The sequence below is a fragment of the Coregonus lavaretus genome, assembly GCF_964263955.1.
Source record: "Coregonus lavaretus genome assembly, contig: HAP1_SCAFFOLD_5131, whole genome shotgun sequence".
Lineage (NCBI taxonomy): Eukaryota > Metazoa > Chordata > Actinopteri > Salmoniformes > Salmonidae > Coregonus > Coregonus lavaretus.
The window spans coordinates 1-13,555 of record NW_028163713.1 but is presented as its reverse complement, the minus strand read 5'-3'; the positions used below and the strand labels follow the sequence as shown (position 1 = coordinate 13,555).

At 41.0% G+C, this 13,555-nt stretch overlaps 1 protein-coding gene across 1 annotated transcript in view; it reads left to right on the top strand.

The window, feature by feature from the left end:
• The window catches only part of LOC311117837 (thyrotropin-releasing hormone-degrading ectoenzyme-like), a gene marked incomplete at both ends in the record, with an annotated part of 28,121 nt that extends 19,577 nt beyond the window's left edge, over positions 1–8,544 (top strand). The window contains one exon of the mRNA XM_084192746.1: positions 8,418–8,544. Coding sequence (XP_084048872.1) covers positions 8,418–8,544 — 127 coding nt within the window. The remainder of the gene's footprint in view (positions 1–8,417) is intronic.
• Between the last annotated feature and the right edge of the window lie 5,011 nt (positions 8,545–13,555).

The window sequence follows — 13,555 nt, the reverse complement described above, 5'->3', positions numbered from 1 at the left end:
CCCAGTGGGTGGTGTGATGGTCAGTACTGTACTCTATAATACATGCACCTGTTTGCTGCAGCGGCAAGAATTGATGGAATTTCCTCCTGTTTACCATATAAGAGAAACACACCCCATTACTCAGCGTGTGTGCTTCACATTCAGGCTGTTTTCCCCTCTAGCAATGTGACTCTCTCTCTCACCATAGTGCAGGCTAGTACGACCATCCATTCAATGTGTGTGTGTGTGTGTGTGTGTGTGTGTGTGTGTGTATGGTGTGTGTATGGTGTGTGTGGTGGTGGGGGTGTGTGTGTGTGTATGTGTGTGTTTGCATGCGTGTGCTCGTGTGGATAGATGTCCACATCGACAGCACCATGCATCAGCCCGTTCCTCACCGGCGACACTGAGAGTAGTGATCACTCTTACCACAGGAAATACATTCCAAACAAAGCGACACCTTGCTATTCTATACCCTCCCTCGCTCTCCATGTCGACATCCAGGAACAAAATATAGTTATATGGCTCTATGTTGATGTTAATGTCATGGAGGCTCTAAGTAGTTCTATGATGATGTCATAGAGGCTCTAAGTAGTTCTATGATGATGTCATGGAGGCTCTAAGTAGTTCTATGTTAATGTCATGGAGGCTCTAAGTAGTTCTATGTTGATGTTAATGTCATGGAGGCTCTAAGTAGTTCTATGTTAATGTCATGGAGGCTCTAAGTAGTTCTATGTTGACGTTAATGTCATGGAGGCTCTAAGTAGTTCTATGTTGACGTTAATGTCATGGAGGCTCTAAGTAGTTCTATGTTAATGTCATGGAGGCTCTAAGTAGTTCTATGTTGACGTTAATGTCATGGAGGCTCTAAGTAGTTCTATGTTGACGTTAATGTCATGGAGGCTCTAAGTAGTTCTATGTTAATGTCATGGAGGCTCTAAGTAGTTCTATGTTAATGTCATGGAGGCTCTAAGTAGTTCTATGTTGACGTTAATGTAATGGAGGCTCTAAGTAGTTCTATATTAATGTCATGGAGGCTCTAAGTAGTTCTATGATGATGTCATGGAGGCTCTAAGTAGTTCTATGTTAATGTCATGGAGGCTCTAAGTAGTTCTATGTTGATGTTAATGTCATGGAGGCTCTAAGTAGTTCTATGTTAATGTCATGGAGGCTCTAAGTAGTTCTATGTTGACGTTAATGTCATGGAGGCTCTAAGTAGTTCTATGTTGACGTTAATGTCATGGAGGCTCTAAGTAGTTCTATGTTAATGTCATGGAGGCTCTAAGTAGTTCTATGTTGACGTTAATGTCATGGAGGCTCTAAGTAGTTCTATGTTGACGTTAATGTCATGGAGGCTCTAAGTAGTTCTATGATGATGTCATGGAGGCTCTAAGTAGTTCTATGATGATGTCATGGAGGCTCTAAGTAGTTCTATGTTAATGTCATGGAGGCTCTAAGTAGTTCTATGTTGATGTTAATGTCATGGAGGCTCTAATTAGTTCTATGTTAATGTCATGGAGGCTCTAAGTAGTTCTATGTTGACGTTAATGTCATGGAGGCTCTAAGTAGTTCTATGTTGACGTTAATGTCATGGAGGCTCTAAGTAGTTCTATGTTAATGTCATGGAGGCTCTAAGTAGTTCTATGTTGACGTTAATGTCATGGAGGCTCTAAGTAGTTCTATGTTGACGTTAATGTCATGGAGGCTCTAAGTAGTTCTATGTTAATGTCATGGAGGCTCTAAGTAGTTCTATGTTAATGTCATGGAGGCTCTAAGTAGTTCTATGTTGACGTTAATGTAATGGAGGCTCTAAGTAGTTCTATGTTAATGTCATGGAGGCTCTAAGTAGTTCTATGATGATGTCATGGAGGCTCTAAGTAGTTCTATGTTAATGTCATGGAGGCTCTAAGTAGTTCTATGTTAATGTCATGGAGACTCTAAGTAGTTCTATGTTGATGTTAATGTCATGGACGCTCTAAGTAGTTATATGTTAATGTCATGGAGGCTCTAAGTAGTTCTATGTTGATGTCATGGAGGCTCTAAGTAGTTCTATGTTAATGTCATGGAGGCTCTAAGTAGTTCTATGTTGACGTTAATGTAATGGAGGCTCTAAGTAGTTCTATGTTAATGTCATGGAGGCTCTAAGTAGTTCTATGATGATGTCATGGAGGCTCTAAGTAGTTCTATGTTAATGTCATGGAGGCTCTAAGTAGTTCTATGTTAATGTCATGGAGACTCTAAGTAGTTCTATGTTGATGTTAATGTCATGGACGCTCTAAGTAGTTATATGTTAATGTCATGGAGGCTCTAAGTAGTTCTATGTTGATGTCATGGAGGCTCTAAGTAGTTCTATGTTAATGTCATGGAGGCTCTAAGTAGTTCTATGTTGACGTTAATGTAATGGAGGCTCTAAGTAGTTCTATGTTAATGTCATGGAGGCTCTAAGTAGTTATATGATGATGTCATGGAGGCTCTAAGTAGTTATATGTTAATGTCATGGAGGCTCTAAGTAGTTCTATGTTAATGTCATGGAGGCTCTAAGTAGTTCTATGTTGACGTTAATGTAATGGAGGCTCTAAGTAGTTCTATATTAATGTCATGGAGGCTCTAAGTAGTTATATGATGATGTCATGGAGGCTCTAAGTAGTTCTATGTTAATGTCATGGAGGCTCTAAGTAGTTCTATGTTGATGTTAATGTCATGGAGGCTCTAAGTAGTTCTATGTTAATGTCATGGAGGCTCTAAGTAGTTCTATGTTGACGTTAATGTCATGGAGGCTCTAAGTAGTTCTATGTTGACGTTAATGTCATGGAGGCTCTAAGTAGTTCTATGTTAATGTCATGGAGGCTCTAAGTAGTTCTATGTTGACGTTAATGTCATGGAGGCTCTAAGTAGTTCTATGTTGACGTTAATGTCATGGAGGCTCTAAGTAGTTCTATGATGATGTCATGGAGGCTCTAAGTAGTTCTATGATGATGTCATGGAGGCTCTAAGTAGTTCTATGTTAATGTCATGGAGGCTCTAAGTAGTTCTATGTTGATGTTAATGTCATGGAGGCTCTAATTAGTTCTATGTTAATGTCATGGAGGCTCTAAGTAGTTCTATGTTGACGTTAATGTCATGGAGGCTCTAAGTAGTTCTATGTTGACGTTAATGTCATGGAGGCTCTAAGTAGTTCTATGTTAATGTCATGGAGGCTCTAAGTAGTTCTATGTTGACGTTAATGTCATGGAGGCTCTAAGTAGTTCTATGTTGACGTTAATGTCATGGAGGCTCTAAGTAGTTCTATGTTAATGTCATGGAGGCTCTAAGTAGTTCTATGTTGACGTTAATGTAATGGAGGCTCTAAGTAGTTCTATGTTAATGTCATGGAGGCTCTAAGTAGTTCTATGATGATGTCATGGAGGCTCTAAGTAGTTCTATGTTAATGTCATGGAGGCTCTAAGTAGTTCTATGTTAATGTCATGGAGACTCTAAGTAGTTCTATGTTGATGTTAATGTCATGGACGCTCTAAGTAGTTATATGTTAATGTCATGGAGGCTCTAAGTAGTTATATGTTAATGTCATGGAGGCTCTAAGTAGTTCTATGTTAATGTCATGGAGGCTCTAAGTAGTTCTATGTTGACGTTAATGTAATGGAGGCTCTAAGTAGTTCTATATTAATGTCATGGAGGCTCTAAGTAGTTCTATGATGATGTCATGGAGGCTCTAAGTAGTTCTATGTTAATGTCATGGAGGCTCTAAGTAGTTCTATGTTGATGTTAATGTCATGGAGGCTCTAAGTAGTTCTATGTTAATGTCATGGAGGCTCTAAGTAGTTCTATGTTGACGTTAATGTCATGGAGGCTCTAAGTAGTTCTATGTTGACGTTAATGTCATGGAGGCTCTAAGTAGTTCTATGTTAATGTCATGGAGGCTCTAAGTAGTTCTATGTTGACGTTAATGTCATGGAGGCTCTAAGTAGTTCTATGTTGACGTTAATGTCATGGAGGCTCTAAGTAGTTCTATGATGATGTCATGGAGGCTCTAAGTAGTTCTATGATGATGTCATGGAGGCTCTAAGTAGTTCTATGTTAATGTCATGGAGGCTCTAAGTAGTTCTATGTTGATGTTAATGTCATGGAGGCTCTAATTAGTTCTATGTTAATGTCATGGAGGCTCTAAGTAGTTCTATGTTGACGTTAATGTCATGGAGGCTCTAAGTAGTTCTATGTTGACGTTAATGTCATGGAGGCTCTAAGTAGTTCTATGTTAATGTCATGGAGGCTCTAAGTAGTTCTATGTTGACGTTAATGTCATGGAGGCTCTAAGTAGTTCTATGTTGACGTTAATGTCATGGAGGCTCTAAGTAGTTCTATGTTAATGTCATGGAGGCTCTAAGTAGTTCTATGTTAATGTCATGGAGGCTCTAAGTAGTTCTATGTTGACGTTAATGTAATGGAGGCTCTAAGTAGTTCTATGTTAATGTCATGGAGGCTCTAAGTAGTTCTATGATGATGTCATGGAGGCTCTAAGTAGTTCTATGTTAATGTCATGGAGGCTCTAAGTAGTTCTATGTTAATGTCATGGAGACTCTAAGTAGTTCTATGTTGATGTTAATGTCATGGACGCTCTAAGTAGTTATATGTTAATGTCATGGAGGCTCTAAGTAGTTCTATGTTGATGTCATGGAGGCTCTAAGTAGTTCTATGTTAATGTCATGGAGGCTCTAAGTAGTTCTATGTTGACGTTAATGTAATGGAGGCTCTAAGTAGTTCTATGTTAATGTCATGGAGGCTCTAAGTAGTTATATGATGATGTCATGGAGGCTCTAAGTAGTTATATGTTAATGTCATGGAGGCTCTAAGTAGTTCTATGTTAATGTCATGGAGACTCTAAGTAGTTCTATGTTGATGTTAATGTCATGGACGCTCTAAGTAGTTCTATGTTAATGTCATGGAGGCTCTAAGTAGTTCTATGTTAATGTCATGGAGGCTCTAAGTAGTTATATGTTGCTGTCATGGAGGCTCTAAGTAGTTATATGTTAATGTCATGGAGGCTCTAAGTAGTTCTATGTTAATGTCATAGAGGCTCTAATTAGTTCTATGTTAATGTCATAGAGGCTCTAAGTAGTTCTATGTTAATGTCATGGAGGCTCTAAGTAGTTATATGATGATGTTAATGTCATGGAGGCTCTAAGTAGTTATCTGATGATGTTAATGTCATGGAGGCTCTAAGTAGTTCTATGATGATGTTAATGTCATGGAGACTCTAAGTAGTTCTATGATCATGTCACGGAGGCTCTAAGTAGTTCAATGATTATGTTAATGTCATGGAGGCTCTAAGTAGTTATATGATGATTTCATGGAGGCTCTAATTAGTTCTATGATGACATTAACATGTGATTTAACATTAACATCATCATAGAACTACTTAGAGTCTCCATGACATTAACATCATCATAGAACTACTTAGAGCCTCCATGACATTAACATCAACATAGAACTACTTAGAGCCTCCATGACATTAACATAGAACTACTTAGAGCCTCCATGACATTAACATAGAACTACTTAGAGCCTCCATGACATTAACATAGAACTACTTAGAGCCTCCATGACATTAACATCATCATATAACTACTTAGAGCCTCCATGACATTAACATCAACATAGAACTACTTAGCGCCTCCATGACATTAACATAGAACTACTTAGAGCCTCCCTGACATTAACATAGAACTACTTAGAGCATCCATGACATTAACATAGAACTACTTAGAGCCTCTATGACATCAACATAGAACTACTTAGAGCCTCCATGACATTAACATAGAACTACTTAGAGCCTCCATGACATTAACATCAACATATAACTACTTAGAGCCTCCATTACATTATCATATAACTAATTAGAGCCTCCATTACATTAACATAGAACTACGTAGAGCCTCCATGACATTAACATCATCATAGAACTACTTAGAGCCTCCATTACATTACAATATAACTACTTAGAGCCTCCATGACATCAACATCATCATATAACTACTTAGAGCCTCCATGACATTAACATAGAACTACATAGAGCCTCCATGACATTAACATCATCATAGAACTACTTAGAGCCACCATTACATTAACATAGAACTACTTAGAGCCTCCATGACATTAACATAGAACTACTTAGAGCCTCCATGACATTAACATCATCATATAACTACTTAGAGCCTCCATGACATTAACATCAACGTAGAACTACTTAGAGCCTCCATGACATTAACATAGAACTACTTAGAGCCTCCCTGACATTAACATAGAACTACTTAGAGCCTCAATGACATCAACATAGAACTACTTAGAGCCTCCATGACATTAACATAGAACTACTTAGAGCCTCCATGACATTAACATCAACATAGAACTACTTAGAGCCTCCATTACATTATCATATAACTAATTAGAGCCTCCATTACATTAACATAGAACTACTTAGAGCCTCAATGACATCAACATAGAACTACTTAGAGCCTCCATGACATTAACATAGAACTACTTAGAGCCTCCATGACATTAACATCAACATAGAACTACTTAGAGCCTCCATTACATTATCATATAACTAATTAGAGCCTCCATTACATTAACATAGAACTACGTAGAGCCTCCATGACATTAACATCATCATAGAACTACTTAGAGCCTCCATTACATTAACATAGAACTACTTAGAGCTTCCATGACATTAACATCATCATAGAACTACTTAGAGCTTCCATGACATTAACATATAACTACTTAGAGCCTCCATGACATTAACATAGAACTACTTAGAGCCTCCATGACATTAACATAGAACTACTTAGAGCCTCCATGACATTAACATCATCATATAACTACTTAGAGCCTCCATGACATTAACATCAACGTAGAACTACTTAGAGCCTCCATGACATTAACATAGAACTACTTAGAGCCTCCCTGACATTAACATAGAACTACTTAGAGCCTCAATGACATCAACATAGAACTACTTAGAGCCTCCATGACATTAACATAGAACTACTTAGAGCCTCCATGACATTAACATCAACATAGAACTACTTAGAGCCTCCATTACATTATCATATAACTAATTAGAGCCTCCATTACATTAACATAGAACTACGTAGAGCCTCCATGACATTAACATCATCATAGAACTACTTAGAGCCTCCATTACATTAACATAGAACTACTTAGAGCTTCCATGACATTAACATCATCATATAACTACTTAGAGCTTCCATGACATTAACATATAACTACTTAGAGCCTCCATGACATTAACATAGAACTACTTAGAGCCTCCATGACATTAACATAGAACTACTTAGAGCCTCCATGACATTAACATAGAACTACTTAGATCCTCCATGACATTAACATCATCATAGAACTACTTAGAGCCTCCATGACATTAACATAGAACTTCTTAGAGCCTCCATGACATTAACATATAACTACTTAGAGCCTCCATGACATTAACATAGAACTACTTAGAGCCTCCATGACATTAACATAGAACTACTTAGAGCCTCCATGACATTAACATCAACATATAACTACTTAGAGCCTCCATGACATCATCATAGAACTACTTAGAGCCTCCATGACATCAACATAGAACTACTTAGAGCCTCCATGACATCAACATAGAACTACTTAGAGCCTCCATGACATTAACATAGAACTACTTAGAACCTCCATGACATTAACATCATCATAGAACTACTTAGAGCCTCCATAACATTAACATAGAACTACTTAGAACCTCCACGATATTAACATCAACGTAGAACTACTTAGAGCCTCCATGGGGATTTGAACCAGCAACGGTTCGGTTACTGTCCCATCGCTCTTAACCGCTAGGCTACCTGCCATGACCATGGTTCCTACAGGCCTATTGAAGAGTCAAGATGAACTTTTTAACTGAAAGGCTTGTTCGAAACCCTTACACAGACACAAACACACCCACGCACGCACTCACGCACAAACACACGCACGCACACATACACACACACACACACACACACACACACACACACACACACACACACACACACACACACACACACACACACACACACAGACACTAATGCCATAGCATTCAATTGCCGCATGCTCCAGAGACAAGCACAGCGGCTTCAAATCAACTGACTTCCAAACAGTGACTGCCGCCACTTCTAAATAATGGCGGCAGACATTTAACAGAGTATTCCCTGTGAGGCGGCATGAGAACTAACACACTAATGAAACACTGTGGACCAAAGGGAGAGCAATGGAAGGACAGAACTGAGCCGGTGCATCATTTCACCACTTCTTCACATCCTCTCAGTCTTTATGTTTTCTCTTCTCTTTTTGTCCTCCCTCCCTCCCTCCCTCCCTCCCTCCCTCCCTCCCTCCCTCACTCCTTTCTCCAGATCCGGCTGTATGCCAGACCCAACGCCATCCAGAGCGGAGCGGGGGACTACGCGCTCCACATCACAAAGAGACTCCTCCAGTTCTATGAGGATTACTTCAAAGTCAAATACTCCCTGCCCAAATTAGGTGAGACACGTGGGACCCCGGGGCTAACTCTACTGTTCTGTTCTGTACTGCGTGGTCGGAATAATGCTTGTCTGCAAGGCATTCACACACGCACAGCAAGGCTTGTTGTCGATAGTGAGAGGATTTCCTGATTTTCTGAGCAGGGGAATCCTAGATGTGGAAGGCTATTCTGTGTTGCTATGGCTACGTTACCCTGTGCAGAATGGTAGCCCTTTTAAAGACAGTTTATTCTATGGCTGCGTTACCCTGTGCAGAATGGTAGCCCATTTAAAGACAGTTTATTCTATGGCTGCGTTACCCTGTGCAGAATGGTAGCCCATTTAAAGACAGTTTATTCTATGGCTGCGTTACCCTGTGCAGAATGGTAGCCCTTTTAAAGACAGTTTATTCTATGGCTGCGTTACCCTGTGCAGAATGGTAGCCCATTTAAAGACAGTTTATTCTATGGCTGCGTTACCCTGTGCAGAATGGTAGCCCATTTAAAGACAGTTTATTCTATGGCTGCGTTACCCTGTGCAGAATGGTAGCCCATTTAAAGACAGTTTATTCTATGGCTGCGTTACCCTGTGCAGAATGGTAGCCCATTTAAAGACAGTTTATTCTATGGCTGCGTTACCCTGTGCAGAATGGTAGCCCATTTAAAGACAGTTTATTCTATGGCTGCGTTACCCTGTGCAGAATGGTAGCCCATTTAAAGACAGTTTAATCTATGGCTGCGTTACCCTGTGCAGAATGGTAGCCCATTTAAAGACAGTTTATTCTATGGCTGCGTTACCCTGTGCAGAATGGTAGCCCATTTAAAGACAGTTTATTCTATGGCTGCGTTACCCTGTGCAGAATGGTAGCCCATTTAAAGACAGTTTATTCTATGGCTGCGTTACCCTGTGCAGAATGGTAGCCCATTTAAAGACAGTTTAGTCTTTTCCACTCTGTGATTGCCAGAATTCAATAGTGTAATGTTCATTCTAGGGCTGTTAGATTGTTGGAGTCATCGGTTGGGATTTCTCTGTAGCTGATGTGTGTATGGCGATTTGTGAGTGTGTAGGTCCATTTGTGTGTATGTGTGTGTGCGTCTCTGTGTGTATGTGTGTGTGCGTCTCTGTGTGTGTGTGTGTGTCTGTGTGTGTGTGTGTGTGTGTGTGTGTGTGTGTGTGTGTGTGCAGCAGTCACAGAGTGCAGCCTGACATCAGAAGTCTACTCTGTCTGTGTCTCGCTCCATTGGGTTTCTGTCAGTTTGGCGTATTCATTTAAATATTCCCATCAATCTTCCCCAACATACTCCCTCTCTCCCTCCCTGACACTCTCTCTCTCTCTCTCTCTCTCTCTCATCTCTCTCACTCCTCATTCTCTCTCTCTCTCTCTCTCTCTCTCTCTCTCTCTCTCTCTCCTCTCTCTCTCTCTCCTCTCTCCTCTCTCTCTCTCTCTCCTCTCTCTCTCTCTCTCTCCTCCTCATCTCTCCTCCTCTCTCTCCTCTCTCTCTCTCTCTCTCTCTCTCTCTCTCTCTCCCACTCTCCTTCCCTCGTCCTCTCTCTCTTCTTTCTCTCCATCCTTTTCACCCCTCCCTCCTCCTCTCTCCCTCTTCCCTGTCTCCTTTCCCTTTCCCTGTCACCACCTCCGCCAGCTCTCTCCCCACTTGTGTGTGTGCTCTTAAATGCCCTCCCTCCCTCCCTCCCTCCCTCCCTCCCTCCCTCCCTCCCTCCCGGCGGCGCTAGGCTCCATCTGCTAGCTGTGGCAGCATGGCGTCATGTTGGATGGCAAGGCAAGGCTCCACGGGGCTCACTGGAGAACTAACCCAACTGCTTCAGGGTCTCAGAATGTAGTGTACTTTAACACACAGGCATCAGTCTCTGTCTGTCTATAGCGTATATTAGGAGACAGAGCTCCTGGTGGTTCCTTTGTTGTTGTTGCTGTTGTTGTTGTTGTTGTACGGTTATGGAAAAGGAGCATGGGTAAAGTACTTGTCATGGTGTCATAGCTGCATTTTAGGAAGCAATCTTGTCTCTCTGTGGCTGCTGAGATGAGCTTTACAAAAATGGTCGTTGTCATATGCTCATCTCACGAGGGCCAATTAGAATTGATATGTTTTCCTTTTGTTTGCCTTTTCTCCCTACTAATACAGGGTCATATGTAGGAATGTAATGTAGAGCTGATTAAATATGGTTTCATGTAGTCACCTTCAGAGGTGTTTGAAGAGTTTGACTTGTACTGTATAGACTTGTAGGAGCACGAAGAAGGAGGTTTAATCCATCTATCTATCTATCTATCTATCTATCTATCTATCTATCTATCTATCTATCTATCTATCTATCTATCTATCTATCTATCTATCTATCTATCTATCTATCTATCTATCTATCTATCTATCTATCGGTCTGTCTGTCTGTCTGTCTGTCTGTCTGTCTGTCTGTCTGTCTGTCTGTCTGTCTGTCTGTCTGTCTGTCTGTCTGTCTGTCTGTCTGTCTGTCTGTCTGTCTGTCTGTCTGTCTGTCTGTCTGTCTGTCTGTCTGTCTGTCTATCTATCTATCTATCTAATCTAGTGACCTCACCTATTGTTCTTCTCTAAGTAAACAACCTAGCCTATTAGATAATCTGGAGGTGTGGCTAGTTGGAGGCGTGGCCTTGACCTTTGGCGACCCATGGGAGAAACCGTCATGCCAGTTCATATGTTACGTTGTAGTCTGTTAATAAAACTAAGGCTTGTACACTGACAGTTTATTTGGTACACCACCCTGTTCATGAACATTGATCGCTCCTAACAGACAGTGAGTCACATGGCCATGGCTTGCTATATAAAGCGGGCAGACAGGCATCGAGGCATTCAGTTACTGTTCGATTGAACGTTAGAATGGGCAAAACGAGTGACCTAAGAGACGGTATGATCGTCGGTGCCAGGCGCGCCTGATCCAGTATCTCAGAAACGGTCGTTCTCCTCGGCTTTTGATGCACTACAGTGTCCAACAAAAAACCATCCAGTCAGCGGCAGTACTGTGGGTGAAAACAGCTCGTTGATGAGAGAGGTCAAAGGAGAATGGCGAGAATGGTGCAAGCTAACAGGTGGGCCACAAACATATAACGGCGCAGTACAACAGTGGTGTGCAGAACGGCATCTCGAAAGCGCACAACTCGTCGATCGTTGTCACAGATGGGCTATTGCAGCAGGCGACCACACTGGGTTCCACTCCTATCAGCCAAAAACAAGAAGAAGCAGCTGTTGTGGGGAATGTTTTCCTGGCACACGTTAGGTCCCTTGATACCAGTTGAGCAACGATTGAACGCCACGGTGTATCTGAACACTGTTGCTGACCAAACCCAATAGAGCATATTTGGGATGAGATGGAACGGGCTGTTGGCAGCATGAATGTACCGCCGTCCAATCTGCAGCAACTGCTTGATGCCATCACGTCAGCATGGACCAACATCCCTGTGGAACGTTTCCGACACCTTGTAGAATCCATGCCCCAAAGAATTCACGCTGTCAGAGAGGTGTGTCCCCGTGAGGGACTTGCAATAGAGAAGAGTGGGGACAGGCTCTCTCCCGAAGGAAGTGGGGGTAATGCAGCAACCTTAACCCAACACCTAGCGACCTCGGGTAATGTTAGGTGTTGGCTTGGCAGTCGCTGGACCGGGGTTCGAGTCCTGGTCGGGGATACCCCCCCCATTAAAAGTTAGTCTCCTCTGTGTCTCCTCTCTGGTAATTCAGGATTGCTTCATCTGAAATTGCACCCTTATTCCCCGTCTAGTGTACTACGTTGGGTAGAGAGCCATTTGAGAGACAACTTTGCTCAAAAGTAGTGCACTACATAGGGATCAGAGCGCCCTGTCAGATCTGCCTCATCGCGTCATGGTTCCGTTGTGAAGCGAGGCCTCGGTGAAGACACGTCCTAGATATAATGCGTGTTGTGGGTTATATAAAGGCTCCCATCTGGGCGCTGGGTAGAGACAGCAGTTGGAGGCCCCCCCAGGACCTAACAGCTAGGGCCATGCAGCACTGATTCATACCGCCTGCCGTACTGACGCTCTGTTGAATGCGACCGTGTAGGATTCAATCACATGGAAAGACGGCCTGCCTGTAGCACACAGCACCGTAGCACGCTACCACGCGTACGACACGGCATCTTGGGAAACTCGAGAGGAGCACGAGGATGGTTCCGGTTTTTATTTCTAACTGATTTGGATTTTAGACTGTTCACATAGACCAATCTATCTGTTTTGTTGCCTTTTGAACAATAACGATTATATTTGAAGGTCATTTTTTTCCTCCGACGCTCATACTGAAGCAGGCCTCGTACGTGCAGTGGATTTCCTTTATAAACCATAAGAGAAAGACTTTTAAAGTGGATTTCCTTTATAAACCATAAGAGAAAGACTTTTAAAGTGGATTTCCTTTATAAACCATAAGAGAAAGACTTTTAAAGTGGATTTCCTTTATAAACCATAAGAGAAAGACTTTTAAAGTGGATTTCCTTTATAAACCATAAGAGAAATACTTTTAAAGTGGATTTCCTTTATAAACCATAAGAGAAAGACTTTTAAAGTGGATTTCCTTTATAAACCATAAGAGAAAGACTTTTAAAGTGGATTTCCTTTATAAACGATAAGAGAAAGACTTTTAAAGTGGATTTCCTTTATAAACCATAAGATAAAGACTTTTAACGTGGATTTCCTTTATAAACGATAAGAGAAATACTTTTAAAGTGGATTTCCTTTATAAACCATAAGAGAAAGACTTTTAAAGTGGATTTCCTTTATAAACCATAAGAGAAAGACTTTTAAAGTGGATTTCCTTTATAAACGTTAAGAGAAAGACTTTTAAAGTGGATTTCCTTATAAACCATAAGAGAAAGACTTTTAAAGTGGATTTCCTTTATAAACCATAAGAGAAAGACTTTTAAAGTGGATTTCCTTTATAAACCATAAGAGAAATACTTTTAAAGTGGATTTCCTTTATAAACCATAAGAGAAAGACTTTTAAAGTGGATTTCCTTTATAAACCATAAGAGAAAGACTTTTA